At 41.7% G+C, this 18449-nt stretch overlaps 2 protein-coding genes across 2 annotated transcripts; both read left to right on the top strand.

Annotated features, from left to right (window-relative positions):
• Positions 1–1747: 1747 nt before the first annotated feature.
• LOC307027617 (arf-GAP with dual PH domain-containing protein 1-like) lies at positions 1748–11536 on the top strand. The gene is made up of 3 exons (XM_079695901.1): positions 1748–1871; positions 8851–9082; positions 10694–11536. The coding sequence occupies exons 1-3, from the start codon at positions 1851–1853 to the stop codon at positions 10720–10722; spliced, it is 282 nt and encodes a 93-aa protein (XP_079552027.1). The 5' UTR covers positions 1748–1850; the 3' UTR covers positions 10723–11536.
• A 371-nt stretch (positions 11537–11907) lies between these two features.
• Positions 11908–15615, top strand: uts2r4 (urotensin-2 receptor 4). Its single transcript, XM_079695900.1, has one exon. It carries the CDS (start codon positions 13453–13455, stop codon positions 14554–14556), a length of 1104 nt encoding a protein of 367 aa, XP_079552026.1. The 5' UTR covers positions 11908–13452; the 3' UTR covers positions 14557–15615.
• Positions 15616–18449: the final 2834 nt, after the last annotated feature.

The following is an 18449-nucleotide window of genomic DNA, read 5'->3' on the forward strand; positions in this document are numbered from 1 at the left end:
TCTTTAAAGTAGAGACACTACATACTGATATACACCTGAACATCAGCAGGAGAGGACTCTTTAAAGTAGAGACACTACATACTGATATACACCTGAACATCAGCAGAGAGGACTCTTTAAAGTAGAGACACTACATACTGATATACACCTGAACATCAGCAGGAGAGGACTCTTTAAAGTAGAGACACTACACACTGATATACACCTGAACATCAGCAGGAGAGGACTCTTTAAAGTAGAGACACTACATACTGATATACACCTGAACATCAGCAGGAGAGGACTCTTTAAAGTAGAGACACTACATACTGATATACACCTGAACATCAGCAGGAGAGGACTCTTTAAAGTAGAGACACTACATACTGATATACACCTGAACATCAGCAGGAGAGGACTCTTTAAAGTAGAGACACTACACACTGATATACACCTGAACATCAGCAGGAGAGGACTCTTTAAAGTAGAGACACTACATACTGATATACACCTGAACATCAACAGGAGAGGACTCTTTAAAGTAGAGACACTACACACTGATATACACCTGAACATCAGCAGGGGAGGACTCTTTAAAGTAGAGACACTAAATACTGATATACACCTGAACATCAGCAGGAGAGGACTCTTTAAAGTAGAGACACTACATACTGATATACACCTGAACATCAGCAGGAGAGGACTCTTTAAAGTAGAGACACTACATACTGATATACACGTGAACATCAGCAGGAGAGGACTCTGCAATAAAATGCAGACATATGTTGGAACACACAAAGAGGCATCAGCTACACACACAGTAACCTGATCCTCGAGGAAACAGCCGCTTCAGTATTCAGACACACTCTCAGTTTAATCTCTGTGTGTCAGGCGGTGAGATGAAAGGAGCCACTAACTCACCGCTTTGGGACGATTCGCTAAACGAACGTCATCATTCATTTCCTCGCGCACCTATGAGACATATTTGGGGAAGGAGTCACAGACGACTGTTTGCTACGAGGAAATCAAACACTTCTATGAAGACTCTTCGGCTGCATTGGGACCTGAGCTTCCTTTTTGTTCAAAGCTCGGCTCTCTAAAGCTGCTCCAGTAAACTCTCAGAAGGCGTAACATTTTATTCAATAGCTTTCAGGGGGATCTGCTGAAATGAGTTCAACTTTCAATGTTGACATTTTGAATTCAGTGTTATGCCTCACAAACATTCAGACAGTGTTGGTATGAAGCACAAGCAGAACATCCTGATATAAAATGTAGCACTTGTAATGCTCAATGGACATTTATAAAGGAATGCTAAGTACTGATTTATAAAAAGGAAAGTATTCTTGACCAAGTGGTTGAATTAGTCTGCAAAGAGATTCAGTATCAGTCAAGTTAAACATGAATACAAATCCCTGTAGCACACAATCATTGCTTTTTTGTCAGGGTTTCCATCTATTTTCTATTTTTAAATATTGCATTAATCCAAACAAGTGTATTATATTGCTGAAACAACTGTCCAGTAGAAATGAATCAAATGCAATTTCCCTGATTGATATCTTTTTTTATATAGATGATCATTATCTGCAGCCACCGCCACTTTAATAATCAATAGTCTGACACAAAGTAGCAGGAAAGCGTGAATCACGAATCCCTCATACCAAAAAGTCAAGTTAAAAAGATGAGGAAGACGGTATGACTCACCTATTTAATTAAAAGCGAGACACACAACACCTCCAGTGCTTTTACAATACTGCCTTGTGTCTCTCTCAGTGTTTCTCTGTCTCTCTGTCTGACTGTCTGTTCCTCGTCTCTCCTTACAGCATACAGAAGGCTTCAAGAAGCGCTGGTTCACTCTGGACCAGAGGAGACTCATGTACTTCAAAGATCCTCTGGTATGGCATCTGTTCACACACCTACACACATCACAGAGACTTCAGTGTGTCAGTTTATATTTAGGCCTACGTCGATACAACGCAAAGGTGGGACCAAGGGAAAGCTTTGCTAAAATCCCAATTAAGTCCAAAGACAAGAATGATAGGTCCAAAGTAATCACAGACAAGTCCCAAACAAAGACAGACACGTCTCAAGTAAAGAAAGACTATGGTACTTTTGTTCCTTTTCCTGATCCCAACCTACCATCAACAATGCTACTGTATGATGCAGAGCTGGGAACAAACTTGCAAATCATAATTAAGTCTCAAGTCCAAAATCGAGACGGACAAGTCCCAATTCAAGAATGATGTGTCCAAAGTAATCACAGACTAGTCCCAAGTAAAGTCAGACTATAGTCTCAAGTCAAGTCAGACTATACCAGTGGTTCTCAAAGTGGGGGGCAGAGGCATGACAGGGGGGCGCAAGAGACCAGGAGGAAAAATGGTTATTAAAAAATATATATTAAAAGAAAAAAAATCATATTTTGAAAGATTATTGATTCGAAAATAATATGATACAGTACTATTATGTCTGGGTCTCTGTGTTTCATTAAAGCTCGGCTCTGTGTGTGTGGAACGAGCCATTTTGTGTGCATGTGCGCGAGCGAGCGAGAGAGAGAGAGCGCACCGGTACCGGAGATCGTTGTTGTTAGCTTCTGGTGCTAGCGAGCTACGCTAACGGATATAAGGAGTTTTTTCAACAACAAAGTGGAGGAGAGTCCTCTCCTGTCAGACTGAGAGGCTCAGTGAGCTAAAGGACTCTCAGTGTTATCTCTGTGGGTCTCAAACGGTTTGGTCACCATGAATGTAAACAATTATTTCTGAGGCACACGTTTACATGATCGTTATAGTTATAAAAAAATAAGAGAATAAACTAAAAACAGGTATGAAATACTATATGACAGTAAAAAAAGAATAAAGTTTAAAAGGGTGACTTGTAAAATATCCATAAAGAAAAAGTAAATCTGGTTACAGTTCTGTTTCAAATGGGTGTTGAGCTTGCCCCCGGACCCCCCTATGTGAGGTCCACACACCAACTATAAAAATAGCACTTGACCCCTGCTTACACCTATATGCCGTGAGCTGATATCGAGCCTTCATTGTAACAGTCACACTGTGTATATGTGTGGGGAGTGTTGCAGTAGAAAATTCCACTGTAGCGCCCAGTACATTAATGGGAAACCCTAAATGTTTGAGCACCCTCTATGAAACGTCAAGCTACCCCACAGCACCCCCAAAATAAATCTCTGGCGCCGCCACTGAGCCTGACTATTTGTGTTGGGGGGGGCCCGACTTTTTTTTTTCTCCAAAGGGGGGGGCCTGACAGAAAAAGTTTGAGAACCACTGGACTACAGTATATAGTCACTATAGTGTCAAGTAAAGATAGACCACAGCAGAGATGGGCAACTTGGATGGTTGTGGGGGCCACGTAATTGATGTACTGGCCACCAGGGGGCCGCAGATTCCCCTGGAACACACACACACAAATTCCATGTATTGTATGTAATTATTAATATATATACTAAGTCTGACATCTTCATTCACACAAATGTTATTTAATGTTACAAGTGGCATGTTTGTATTGAACAGGTTAGTAGTTACACTAACACTAACACTCTGAAACTGAATTCAAAATGTGTGTGCATTGAGATGAACCATTAAGATGACATAAACATGAAGTCATGAACACTAACCCAGACATTAGTTGTCTAACTTGAACCTAAAACACTTGTAGCCAGTCTCTGCTGACGCACAATAAGGGGAGTGTCCACACAGACACCTGTCAGCCCGCACTCGGCTGTTCCTCAGCGCCACTCCCCCTCCCTCCCGCTGAAATTATGAATGAAAAGCGTAGAGTAATCATTGATGACACGGCAGGGTCCGTGACAGTTTGTTTTCATCTGATTTCAAATAAACAAAGTCTTGGTTTTTAGAATATTAAACTTGTTTCGCCAAATTCAGATGATAAATACAACTTTGAAGCTTGTAACGGCATAATTACAAGAGGCAACTTAACGTCACAGCAGGCATAACAACAGCTGGCGTCTCCCCGGGAAACAAACACAATACACACAAACGCGTCACAGATTATTTTGCGGTATTTGGATGCCGAACGAAATCATGTACGCAGCTTGCGACGTAACTAGGAGTCTAGTGGACGGTATCAGTACTACAAGGAACATATATATATATATATATTCAACACAGTCTCACGGCAATTCGTGTTCACCAACACGATTTGTAATCTATTGATTCGTGTTCACCAACGATTTTAAAAGCAATGTAAATGATAACAAATTAGAAGGAAAAACTGATTTTAAAAAATACAGATTTCAGTATTCTGACACAGAACGATTTTAGAAGCAATGTATTTCTATTGGTAACTACATGTTTCGTGCCTGCACCAAATAATAACAAATTTAGAAGGAAAACAATATGACAAAGATACAGATGTCAGTATTCTGAGGCTCTGAGCCATTTCTTTTCCTTGCGGACGGCAAAAAACTCAGACATTATACAATTTAAAATAAAAGGGATAGGGATAGGCTTAGGGTAAGATATGTTTTTATGAACCACACAGCTTCCGGTCTTCCAAGACCCGACCGGACAAAAACACGTGGTGCACACGAAACATGCTACCAATAGAAATACATTGCTTTTAAAATCTTTCTGTGTGACACGAAAAAAATGCGAAAATCGTTTTGGTGAACACGAATCAATAGATTACATTAATTTTAGTGGCTATGACACAAAATGCCCTGAGACTGGGCTGATACATTTGCCCATCCCTGGACTATTGTCTCAAGTAAAGACATACTATAGTCCCAAGTCAAGACAGACTAGTCGCAAGTCAAGACAGACTAGTCCCAAGTCGAGACAGACTAGTCCCAAATCAAGACATACTATAGTCCCAAGTCGAGACAGACTAGTCCCAAGTCAAGACATACTATAGTCCCAAGTCGAGACAGACTAGTCCCAAGTCAAGACAGACTAGTCCCAAATCAAGACATACTATAGTCCCAAGTCAAGACAGACTAGTCGCAAGTCAAGACAGACTAGTCCCAAATCAAGACATACTATAGTCCCAAGTCGAGACAGACTAGTCCCAAGTCAAGACAGACTAGTCCCAAATCAAGACATACTATAGTCCCAAGTCGAGACAGACTAGTCCCAAGTCAAGACAGACTAGTCCCAAGTCAAGACAGACTAGTCCCAAATCAAGACATACTATAGTCCCAAGTCGAGACAGATTAGTCCCAAGTCGAGACAGACTAGTCCCAAGTCAAGACAGACTAGTCCCAAGTCAAGACAGACTAGTCCCAAGTCAAGACAGACTAGTCCCAAATCAAGACATACTATAGTCCCAAGTCGAGACAGACTAGTCCCAAGTCAAGACAGACTAGTCCCAAATCAAGACATACTATAGTCCCAAGTCGAGACAGATTAGTCCCAAGTCGAGACAGACTAGTCCCAAGTCAAGACAGACTAGTCCCAAGTCAAGACAGACTAGTCCCAAGTCAAGACAGACTAGTCCCAAATCAAGACAGACTAGTCGCAAGTCGAGACAGACTAGTCCCAAATCAAGACAGACTAGTCGCAAGTCGAGACAGACTAGTCCCAAATCAAGACATACTATAGTCCCAAGTCGAGACAGACTAGTCCCAAGTCAAGACAGACTAGTCCCAAATCAAGACATACTATAGTCCCAAGTCGAGACAGATTAGTCCCAAGTCGAGACAGACTAGTCCCAAGTCAAGACAGACTAGTCCCAAGTCAAGACAGACTAGTCCCAAGTCAAGACAGACTAGTCCCAAGTCAAGACAGACTAGTCCCAAATCAAGACAGACTAGTCGCAAGTCGAGACAGACTAGTCCCAAATCAAGACAGACTAGTCGCAAGTCGAGACAGACTAGTCCCAAATCAAGACATACTATAGTCCCAAGTCGAGACAGATTAGTCCCAAGTCGAGACAGACTAGTCCCAAGTCAAGACAGACTAGTCCCAAGTCAAGACAGACTAGTCCCAAGTCAAGACAGACTAGTCCCAAATCAAGACAGACTAGTCGCAAGTCGAGACAGACTAGTCCCAAATCAAGACAGACTAGTCCCAAGTCAAGACAGACTAGTCCCAAATCAAGACAGACTAGTCGCAAGTCGAGACAGACTAAAGTCCCAAATCAAGACAGAAAAGTCCCAAGTAAAGACAGAATTGTCTCAAGTAAGTAAGTCTAGAGAAATGGCTCCTCACTTACAAGTTCAAATTTAAAGAAATACAAGTCCTAATTAAAGACATACAAGTCCCAAGACATGATAGACTAGTCCAAAGTTGCCCACGTCAAGAATGGGAAGTCCTAACTCAAGAGTGAGTAAACCCAAGTTAAGACGGACTAGTTCCAAGTAAAAACAGAAGTAAAGTCCAGAGTTTATAATAACCCATGTTTTAATATTTGGGCACTAAAGTCGAGTCGAAACTCACACGTCATTTTTGTATTCATTTTGTCTAGTTGCTTCTTAAGTCATATTTGTAACCCGAGTCTCATATAAAATAATATAAATAAGTATCATGCAGAGTGGGAGGAGGGGGGACATTAAGCATGACTCAGTGGGGAGTGTCTGATGTAAAGTAAGATGCTATCATCCGTACATAACCTTGTTTACATGTGGCCTTTTGCCATGGCCTGCTGTATAGATGGCCTTAAAAGGAAGTGAAACGCTAATTATTTAGAGTTGCTTAACGCTGTAAACTACACTGGGAACTTCCACAGACAGCTCTATGTCTTTATCTGATATTGGTGCTTGAGACATTGTGAAAGTTAGATTCTGACTCACAGTTTTTATCACCGAGACTTTCCTTCAGAGGGGGCGGCACAGATTGCCCAACACTTGGCTAAATGCAGATCAGATAGCCTAGCATGATTAGCTCAGCTGATGCAATAGTTCAATGGAGAGGTGCAATCATTATAGGTGACCGAAATGTCCAACTTCCCCTGAGAGTGTAACACAAGAAAAACTGGTAGATGAAAGGAAGAGGAAGTCTAGTGAAGTTGGGAATATGTGGAGGAGGCTCAAAGCGAGTGTCATTTGATCCCTGAGATAATGTCTGAATAATGTATGTTTGATGCTGGGTTTACAATGAGGCACTGTGTATGCCATTTGCTCAGACTTTCTGAGGACAAAGGGAGATGCATTTGAGATGTTTAAGCAGTGTCAGCTTGTGGTTATAACACATCAGAGGTAATTGTTTTAAAGATGATCATGCAGTAGTTACATTCAAGGGAAAATGCTGAATGTCCTCTGGAAAAAAGGCTAACAACATGTAAATATGCAAGGAAATAATCTGTCTAGAATTTATTTAGACATAGGCCTACATTACCAAAAAAGTATAAGATTACACGTTGTAACCATAAAGCTGGGTTTTCAGTTGTATTATTAAACTGAAAATTAGAGGAATTTCAGTCTGGACCAAAGAGGTGCTCTGACCTAGCAATCCAAAAAAAGCTACGCAGCTAGCAAGGCTGACAACGTTGTTTGAGAGCTGAAAGTAGCCTTAAACTAAAGAAAAACAACACTCATGATGTGTCAATTCAGTACACTGCCATTTCATACTGTGAACATTTGCACAGTGTGTGAAGTTGGACCAGGTAGCGTTGTCTGTGCCCTCACAAGAAGCGTTGATCACCGCTGTTAGCTACAGGAGCAAGCTAGCGACGTTATCGTGCGTAGTAGCTAGTTATTAAAGACGGTTCAATTCATCAAGTAAAATGTTCGGTGGCCTCTTTCCGACACTAGTATAATGGTACGTTTATAGAATATAGAACAAAAGTGTATATTTGAATAATGTTGTGTTGCTTCAACTTCAGTTACGGCCCCTACACACGGCGGCGTGCGTTGTCGCTTGCCGGAGGGGGGGGCTGAAACTCGACCAACCAATCACATGAATCTCCCGCCGCAGACACACAAGCACACGGTTTGGCTAGAGCTTGGACTGGCATATGATTCGATTGGCTGACGCCTCCGTTGAGGCGGCAAAAGTAGAACATTGCTCTACTTTTGCAGCGAGCACCGCGAGAGAAGCTACGCTTTGCTCCCACAATGCAGTTCGGCGAATCGTGACGTCACCCCATTCAAAGTGAATGGGCAGAAGCGTTGAAGCGGCAACGCACGCCGCCGTGTTTAGGGGCCGTTACGTTGCCAAGATGGGAGGGCACCATCCGGGTCATATAATATGATGTCTTTATTGTGATCGAACATAGTTAGAACTAGATGTCGTTGGCATCTCTCACTGCTGTAATAAAAATAGAGACAAATCATTCAAAGCAGTGACAATAGCAGATGTACTGTAGCAACAATGACAATGCACTGCTTTTTTTTAATTAAATGTCAATGTACATAATTACACTAGAACATTTAAATTTACAAACTACAAATATGTAGTTTTACTCATGGTGCATTTTGCCATACTTTGCATTAAAACGCATTTACACAAATGTAGACACTGTGTGGTATTTTTTGATGACACTTCCCTGTATTCCAAAGTCTTCAGCTGACCTATGTTCATACTCCAGTAGGACTCAGATGAGGATGTTGCACTTTTCCTTTTCCTTGTACATGTGTTGTTTTTTTGTTTTGTTTCTTTCCGTTAACTGTCAATTGGGAACTAAGTATTTTTTTTGTACGTTTTTGTGTCTCTCTTATTTTCCTACAATACTGTTATGTTTGGCTGTGAATAAGAACATATGAAGGACAGACCATCGATTTCTATTTATTTTTATTTTTGAGAAAGGGGCAGGTAATATAAGATTATTTTCTTCTCCCTGCTCCCTTTTGGGTACGGTGTGTTTATAGAGACATGTCTTGTAAATAATTGTTATACATTAAGTTGTGTATATGAACGGAAAAAATACAAATGAAAAAATATCCCCTTTCCCCTTTCTTTGAAGGACGCCTTTGCCAAAGGTGAGGTGTTTTTGGGGAACAAGGACCACGGGTACAGCGCCTCGCCCGGCCTGCCCCCCGGCACACACTGCAACGGCGCCTGGCAGCACGGCGTCACCATAGAAACGCCCGACCGCGGCTTCCTGTTCACCTGCGAGTCAGAGAGCGACCAGCAGGAGTGGCTGAAACACTTCAATGACGTCATGAATGCTGTGATGTCCCCTCAGGAGTACACAAGTAAGAGTGAAGAACTTTTTGATATTCAATAAATATAAATTAGTTGTTAGCTTTTATAATAAGCTCCTGATTACTTTTGTTTTAAATACCTTTAGCTTTTGTTTACATCCAATAGCTACTCTGCTTCACAGGGGTACTACCAAATACCGTAATTTTCGGACTATAAACCGCACCTGAATATAAGCCGCAGCAGCGACATAGGCCTACCACTCTCGGTTCCACTTTTACTTTTGCGCGCTACCTGTCTCACTCTTTTCCGGCCTCGGCTGGAACCCGCCGCTTAAAGGTGGGGGTCCGCGGACCGGCCATAGAGCCCATAGAGTTAAAGGTGTTGGCTGTTAGCTGTAAAAATCCATAGATTAGCCGCATCGTTATATAAACCGCAGCGTCGAAAAATAGGGGAAAAGGCGCGGCTTATAGTCCGAAAATTACGGTACTTAATACCCACAAAAATGAATTGGCCCTCAACTCTAATATTATTCAGCGCACAAATTAAATGACTTCTTCATCCTTAGCAGTTAAATATAGTGGTTGCAATGCTAAATCTCTCACCTTGACTGTTTACATGATGAAGCATAGCAGGTAATGCTTACAGATGTTCTTGTTTAGCATGTTAGCCTCCTTTATTTACTAATGAAATGTGTTGTCCAGATATATATTTTTTATGCAATAATATCTAACATCTAATCGTGATAAGGGATAAGTCATCAACAAACTCATTATAATACATTTTCCAAAAAAACGGGAATGTCAATACAAGATTTGTTGTCAATACTTTTAAAGATATTTTACTCAAAGTGCCACATCTTTAGACAAATTCAACAACCCATATAAGGAACCCTAGAACTGTGTCACTAGCTCAGCCATAAAACCAAATGTTTGGCCTTCAAATTAATCATAATGATGGATAATCTTTTGTTTCCCGTCTTGTGTTAAAGAGCTGTGCAGTCCGATACATTTCTTATGTACTGCAAGAAAAGGACTAAACAGGGTTAGGGTCTAGGGCAGGGCTATTCAATTAGTTTGGAATGGGGCCGGTTGATGAAAATTATCCAAAGCAAGGGGCTGGGAAAAAGATGGCTTGAAATATGAGCAATCATATCAAGAGCTTCAGATACAGTAAATACTACAACAGCATAGTGGAGTGCATGTATTGTGTTGGAATCAAACAACATAGCCCCAAGGCCTTTCTAGATCTAAATGGCAAGTTCAGAACTCAGTAGGCTGACATGTGAAGCTGATTTAACCATCAACATCATTTAATATGATTTAATTTAGGTGAAATTATCTAATCATTCACGCAGAGATGCAATCAATGACAGGAGTTGTCACTACAGTAGCTAGTAGGTGGGTTCGAAACCCGAGCCCGCCGAAGTTTTTAGGCAATGTCTTTCCCTCTATCTCTCAATTTAACACCCTCTGGAATAAAGGCCCAAAACAAACCAAACAAAAATTCTTTAAACATTTTTTTTTACTTTTTAACATTATACTCAAAGGGCAAGTAAATATCACCCCGGGGGCCGCCAATTGAATAGCCCTGGTTTAGGGTATACTGAATAGTCTGCATTGGAGGGGTTTTGTTCTAACTTTGGACTCTGTTTTGTGTTCAAGTGGAAGCCTTGTTCAAACACAGGCATTGATGGACCGCCTGTGGATCATCTCCTCTCATCCATCGCCCTCCAGACTCTGTTCTGCACGACCTTCCTCACTAATATCACCACACTGGAGCATCTTCCAAGTCCCAACGCTGCCCTTTGGGGGCAGATATCCAAACAAGAGGACCGAGGCAATATTCATTGGTACATTTAAATAAGATATCTAGTGAAACAAATTGAAATACGACCGGTATTTGATTTAGTTTTGCTCACATTTTTGTAGGGGTAAAAGATACTAAAAGTTTTGGTCTGACCCTAAGCCTAACAAATCCATTGCCCAAATCACCAATATCAATGTTGCGTTGCTTCCTACTGTTAATCACGTAATCACATGCATGCACGGTGCAGCTTTTAAAGGCAAATGGGTCCTCTTGTATTAAGTATGTTATCTTAGTGTACTCTGATTGGTTAATAAAAAAAGGCGACCATCAACAGGACAGGTTTCTTCAGTCTGGGATTTTTAATAAAACCAATTTTATTCATTGATTTATTTTCATGTATCAAATATAAAGCAGTCCAGTTCATGAGCTAGCGCTGAAGCATGCTGCATAGTGTTCTGTTTTTGTTCACAAAGGACACAGAGATGTTCTAACCAACTTAATATCTTCAGACACACTACCTGTACAGTTTGCATCATGAATGGCTTTCATGATTTTGTAAGACAACTTTTGTTTGCAGTAGTTTTTGAACGAGTATGCCTGTTGAAGATGATCGAGCTGTAAGCACTTTAAGACATTGCATGGTCTAACAGTGCCTCCGTGTGGCAACCCATACCATCACTAAATCTTTGTTAAAACAATCAATGTTTCAGGTCAAATGTTTTCCTTTTTTCACTGGAGTTTTTCTTTTCTATGTTGTGGCTAAAGAGGTACGCCCTTTGGGTATTGACTTGGTGTCTTTTGTAACCCTTATGTTGACCCGTTTCAAGTCCAAACTATATAATAACTACGCTCTAGTTTTTTTTATCAGAACAAGGCTTCATGATTTCCCCCACAGATATATAAACACTTCAAAACTGATTTTGATAATTTTAGCCAAGTTTGAAGGTCTCTAAAAAATGTATAATTTGGTGTTGGGGTCTGGGGAGACCCAGCAGAATTGTTGTGGGTGACTCAAGGTCAAATTTGGCCCAATCAAGATTCATCTTTGACTTTAGACACCCCCCCCCCCCCCCCCCCCACCTTCATCCACTGTAACAATAATTTAAAACTTTGTATTGTATTCTAATAGTAGTCTATAGTCAGATAACGATCCACCGTCTTCACTAGGAAATATAATTTTATACTTAAATATGTGGTGTAATGTTTTTTGGGGCCTTAAAATAAAATTACAACAGGATTGTACGTTTATGAATGCATAATAAGTTAGTCATGATGTAGATAACACAATATTGGATGATAGACATTATCTTTGAGTGTTTTGGACTGAGATAAATCATGGGTCAGAATGTGACCGGCGAACACCATGACCGGTAACAGCTTTCGAACACAACACAAGGGTTAAGGCATTTCTATGCTTGAGCATGGCTGGCTGACACATGAACATATTGATTATGAATAATAAAATAAATATTTCTTCTGGAAGTTGTCGAGGAATCTCTGTACGGATTTGTGCACAAATTTAGACATTTTTAAACAAACTTTATTCCGGGCCCTAATGCATTTCTTGAATCCTATTATTATTATTATTATATTGGAAAGTGACATTTCCTACACCATAAACATATACAGATTTAAGATTATTTCACACTCTTCAATTCACAGAGAAAGCAGGTGAAGTAGGTTCTAACAAGTTGTGAAGATGAGGTTCAAATTAAGAAGTTGTACATCTAAAACAAGCTCAAATAAAACGTTCTCTATTATGTTGTGTATAGGCAAGTGTGTGTGGTTGTGGACGACTTCCCCCACCGGTGGTTTCTGGGGGTTTCAAACTACAGAGGCCGGAGAGGAATGCCTCATAAATCTGTAGGTCCTTGCCAGTTTTCACCCAGGTGAGAAAGAGGTAGGACGGAGAAGAGAAAAGGAGGGAGAGTGACCATGAAAACCCCAAAGAACACAAACACTTTGGTCTTCTGTCAAACTGGGGACTTTCATGGATCCGAGCTTCATCTGTAATGGAGGTCAAAGGAGGTTAAGACGAGCGGAGGGAAAGCGGCAACATGGATCATTTGGGTAAAGCAAAGGATCTCTTCCACTTCAGGTAGAAATCTGGAGAAAAGAAGCTGGACTGGATATGATGCAGCTGATGATCCAACGCTATCGGAGTAGTCAGAAATGTATTGAAAGTGACTGAACTAATCCCCATAAGGACGCTCCCTGGAATCTTAAGCAACTGAAGTCGACTTCAAGCTCGCCTCGGCACTTTGTCACGACTTTGGAGAGTGGAGGGCATTATTTACGGGGATCACACTCGACTGGAAGCTCCTTCGAATCGTCACTGAAGCTGCTGGCATTGTCTTCTGATTGGATTAAAACTCACGTCACCTATCGCATATCGATGCTGTTTCTTTGCTTCACAGAAGTTTGTATACAAATAGGTTTTTACCTGAATGTTCTGGAAGAAATTGCTGTATTTTCTATGAGAACAAGTTTGTTTTCCAGGCATGTTTTGGGACTAATTTTCAAAAGGAATTACTGTATTTTCTATCAGAAGCCATCTGTTCTACACCTCGCAGCATGACATGTTCGTACAGACTTGAAAAGCTTTTGAAATTGAATGCAATGTCCTTGGATCTGTGAACCTGCCATGAACTGCACGACCAACGCCACCATCACTCCTCAGCTGGGCCTCGTCCTGAGCCCAGGGGCTGAAAGTGGAGGGACTCAGGACGGTAGTGGTGGTGGAGGTACGGGTGGTGGACTTTGGGTGACATCTCTACTTGGTGTAACTCTGATGTTCATGTGTGCCATGGGCGTGGCGGGCAACATGTACACGCTCGTCATCACGCGATCGGCTGCCTTGCGTAGAAATGGCTCGATGTACGTTTACATCGTCAACTTGGCTCTGGCGGATCTCCTCTACTTGTCCACCATCCCCTTCGTCGTTTGTACTTACTTCGCTCACGACTGGCTGTTCGGAGAGGCGGGATGTCGCATCCTGCTGAGCCTCGACCTCCTCACCATGCACGCCAGCGTCTTCATCCTGGTCGCTATGAGCCTTGAACGCTACCGTGCCGTGGCGAGACCTTTCAGCGCTCACAAGTCCTCGACTCGTAAACGGAGGCTAGCTGCGTGGGTTATCTGGGGGTTAGCTTTCGTGCTAACGCTCCCCATGATGGTGATGATCCGCCTCCGAGAGGGGAAACCGACCGCGAGTGGAACGGTGAAGAGGATCTGCTTCCCTACGTGGACGTATGAGGCCTTCAAGGCTTACATCACCGTGCTGTTTCTGACCAGTGTTTTAGTTCCTGGATTGATAATCGTCGGGCTGTATGTGGGGCTAGCTAGCCGCTACTGGGCGGTTCAGGCTAGTTTTGGAGACAGCAGCCGTTCTGCCCACAGGAGAGGACTCAAACAGAAAGTTGTGTCCATGATCTTCAGCATCGTGGTGGCATACTGGGCGTGTTTCCTTCCTTTCTGGGGATGGCAGCTAGCCAAACTCTTCTCTCCAGAGTCCCTCAGTGCTTTGTCTCCGGCGGCGCATAATTACGTGAATTTCTTCGTCACGTGTCTGACGTACGGGAACAGCTGCATCAATCCATTTCTTTACACTCTCCTGACCCGAAACTATAAAGACTACTTGGCCCAGAAAAGTCAGTCCGTAGGATCGAGCAGGAATGACCCCGTGTCAGCCGTGACGACGCCGCTGCAGGAACTTTAGTGGATGAATAAATGCCCGCTAAGCATTCACACCCAAGTGAGACATTGGTATCGACTGTTTATCCGCCTGAGGGAGGACATTTCTGTTCTAGATTCTTTGTACATAACTGGAAAGTGTCATATTTGTGAGACATTTGTAATCTGTCGTAGCACTATCTACAAACTTTGGTAGCTGTTTAAGCAGAGCTGTTAAGGATTAAGAGAAATCCAACAAAGCAGGTGGATGTTTGCTGCCATAGAAATCTGTTGGCTGTCAAACTATTACTTCCTCCTTGAATTATGTTAAAAAACATATTTTTATATGAACTTTAGGTAACAAATATGTGGGTTCAATTGCCAGTTGTTACTTAAATGGTTTGATAAGTTGTAAAATATGATATTTTAATAGTTTTGAAAACGTCTAGGGAAGAAATTGCTGGCGACACAAATTCATCGAAACACGCTTTTCAATGGCTTTAAAATTTCTGATGTTTGGTGAATGCAATGAAACGTAAAGATTGTTCCTTTCCTCTCCTATCTGCCGTACCACTTTAAACACACTCATGTAAAGGATATTTCATCTGCGTGCGGGGAATGTGTTTGCATCGTGCCACATTCCTCAGCCTCGAGCCACATCTTCTTTGAGTCCTCCTGCAAATTGACTTTGAAAGAACTGCTTCATCTCACCTCTGTCATATGTACACTCTTTGCATTACCGTGTTTAATACTCTATAACCTGCAATAACCATGGTAGCCACATTCAAGAACAAGGAGTTCAGATGCAATTTTCCCTCTTGTTTTTGTCATTATTTTTCATGTGATCAATGTTTAGTACTAGTTCTAACATACTTCCTTTATCACAAACTTGATCGGGCTAGAGACCAGATTGAAGGACATTAAAACGATATGTTTAGTCGTCGCCTGTAGAACTCATGCAGCTTCAATAGCTTTTATCTGGTTGTAATTCCATAAAATGTTATTGACATCCAATTTTAAGTTGTTTTAAAACATGCACTGGTTTTATTTTCTGAGTTGCATTTATTTGTTGCAACTATTTAAATTCCAATTGTGTGTTTTGATATTAAAGATTCCTCTCCTGTTGATGTTCAGGTGTATATCAGTATGTAGTGTCTCTACTTTAAAGAGTCCTCTCCTGCTGATGTTCAGGTGTATATCAGTATGTAGTGTCTCTACTTTAAAGAGTCCTCTCCTGCTGATGTTCAGGTGTATATCAGTATGTAGTGTCTCTACTTTAAAGAGTCCTCTCCTGCTGATGTTCAGGTGTATATCAGTATGTAGTGTCTCTTCTTTAAAGAGTCCTCTCCTGCTGATGTTCAGGTGTATATCAGTATGTAGTGTCTCTACTTTAAAGAGTCCTCTCCTGCTGATGTTCAGGTGTATATCAGTATGTGGTGTCTCTACTTTAAAGAGTCCTCTCCTGCTGATGTTCAGGTGTATATTAGTATGTAGTGTCTCTACTTTAAAGAGTCCTCTCCTGCTGATGTTCAGGTGTATATCAGTATGTAGTGTCTCTACTTTAAAGAGTCCTCTCCTGCTGATGTTCAGGTGTATATCAGTATGTAGTGTCTCTACTTTAAAGAGTCCTCTCCTGCAGATGTTCAGGTGTATATCAGTATGTAGTGTCTCTACTTTAAAGAGTCCTCTCCTGCTGATGTTCAGGTGTATATCAGTATGTAGTTGTCTCTTCTTTAAAGAGTCCTCTCCTGCTGATGTTCAGGTGTATATCAGTATGTAGTGTCTCTACTTTAAAGAGTCCTCTCCTTCTGATGTTCAGGTGTATATCAGTATGTAGTGTCTCTACTTTAAAGAGTCCTCTCCTGATGATGTTCAGGTGTATATCAGTATGTAGTGTCTCTACTTTAAAGAGTCCTCTCCTGCTGATGTTCAGGTGTATATCAGTATGTAGTGTCTCTACTTTAAAGAGTCCTCTCCTGCTGATGTTCAGGTGTATATCAGTATGTAGTGTCTCTACTTTAAAGAGTCCTCTCCTGCTGATGTTCAGGTGTATATCAGTATGTAGTGTCTCTACTTTAAAGAGTCTCTCCTGCTGATGTTCAGGTGTATATCAGTATGTAGTGTCTCTACTTTAAAGAGTCCTCTCCTGCTGATGTTCAGGTGTATATCAGTATGAAGTGTCTCTACTTTAAAGAGTTCTCTCCTGCTGATGTTCAGGTGTATATCAGTATGTAGTGTCTCTACTTTTAAAGAGTCCTCTCCTGCTGATGTTCAGGTGTATATCAGTATGTAGTGTCTCTACTTTAAAGAGTCCTCTCCTGCTGATGTTCAGGTGTATGTCAGTATGTAGTGTCTCTACTTTAAAGAGTCCTCTCCTGCTGATGTTCAGGTGTATATCAGTATGTAGTGTCTCTACTTTAAAGAGTCCTCTCCTGCTGATGTTCAGGTGTATATCAGTATGTAGTGTCTCTACATGTCTCCATGCTTTAATGTTCAAAAAGCTCTTTATTGTTCTCATACTGCCTGTGCTGCAGCACCTCCTTTCACCCTCTGTCTGAAACACGAGCCCAGTCTGCTCTGATTGGTTAGCTGGCCGGCTCTTTTGTGATTGGGCAACCTCTTAGAGATGTCCCGCCCCTCGGCCATTTGGTATTTTAGCCTTTGCAGACCATTTACATGCAGAAAAACACACTTTAGGAGAGGGAAAACCCCAACATAAAAATAGGGCCCCTTTAATACTCCTCAGACTATGCGAAAATAGTGAAACAAATATGACTGGTATCAGAATGATGATTGTATTTGAAAGTTTAGACTCATTGTATGAGATTGTTCAGCAGTATGTGTGTGTATCAAAGAGACATAGACAAACTTTTTTTTCCACAGCATTTAATAACGAACCCAGAGACTGATGGGATGTCAAAGCAGACACACTGAGCTAAGATGTGCTGTGGCGCCCTCTTGTGGCCAGTTCCTCCTACTACAAACTCACATATCTAGTGTAAAACAGACTATTAAAGCAACACACAAAGGGTGGACAGATCCAGAGTTTGACTTCTACTTGATCTTGATGCCAACAATCCTCGCGTCTCCGCTGACATCGAAAAACTTGTACTTGACGTCTCCCAGGCGGTTTGGGAAGTTCAGCATGGAACCGTCAGGAAGTGTGATGTAGAACTGGTCCATGTTGAAGTTAATGTAAAACTGAAGACAAAACGAGAATACACGGTTTATCTTTCCCTTCATACGAGGAAACAAAGATAAGAGGACATGTTATCTCTTTCAGGGGTTATTAAGTTTATTGAGCCGTGCACCTTCATGATTAGACAGCTCAGCGACTGTTGACTTTACAACCTTACAGTCCATTCGTTATGAGGAAATACATCATGAGATTTGAACTTGAGCACATGACTGCAATAAATACAGCAGAAGACCTTTAGCAATGAACTGCAGAAGAATTTAATCAGATAGTGTGTGTGTGTGTGTGCGTGTGTGTATGTGTGTGTGTGTGTGTGTGGGGGGGTGTGTGTGAGAGACAATGGTCAACTGTGTGTGTGTGTGTGTGTGTGTGTGTGTGTGTGTGTGTGTGAGAGAGAGAGAGAGAGAGGTCAAGTGTGTGTGTGTGTGTGTGTGTGTGTGTGTGTGTGTGTGTGAGAGAGTGAGAGAGAGTGTGTGTGTTTGTGTGTGTGTGTGAGATACTGTGTGTGTGTGTGTGTGTGTGTGAGAGAGAGAGAGAGAGAGAGAGAGAGAGAGAGAGAGAGAGAGAGAGAGAGAGAGAGAGAGAGAGAGAGAGAGAGAGAGAGAGAGAGAGAGAGAGAGAGAGAGAGAGAGAGAGAGAGAGAGAGAGAGAGAGAGAGAGAGAGAAGAGAGAGAGAGAGAGAGAGGAGAGAGAGAGAGAGAGAGAGAGAGAGAGAGAGAGAGAGAGAGAGAGAGAGAGAGAGA

The sequence above is a fragment of the Notothenia rossii genome, assembly GCF_949606895.1.
Source record: "Notothenia rossii genome assembly, contig: scaffold_566, whole genome shotgun sequence".
In the NCBI taxonomy this organism is placed as follows: Eukaryota; Metazoa; Chordata; class Actinopteri; order Perciformes; family Nototheniidae; genus Notothenia; species Notothenia rossii.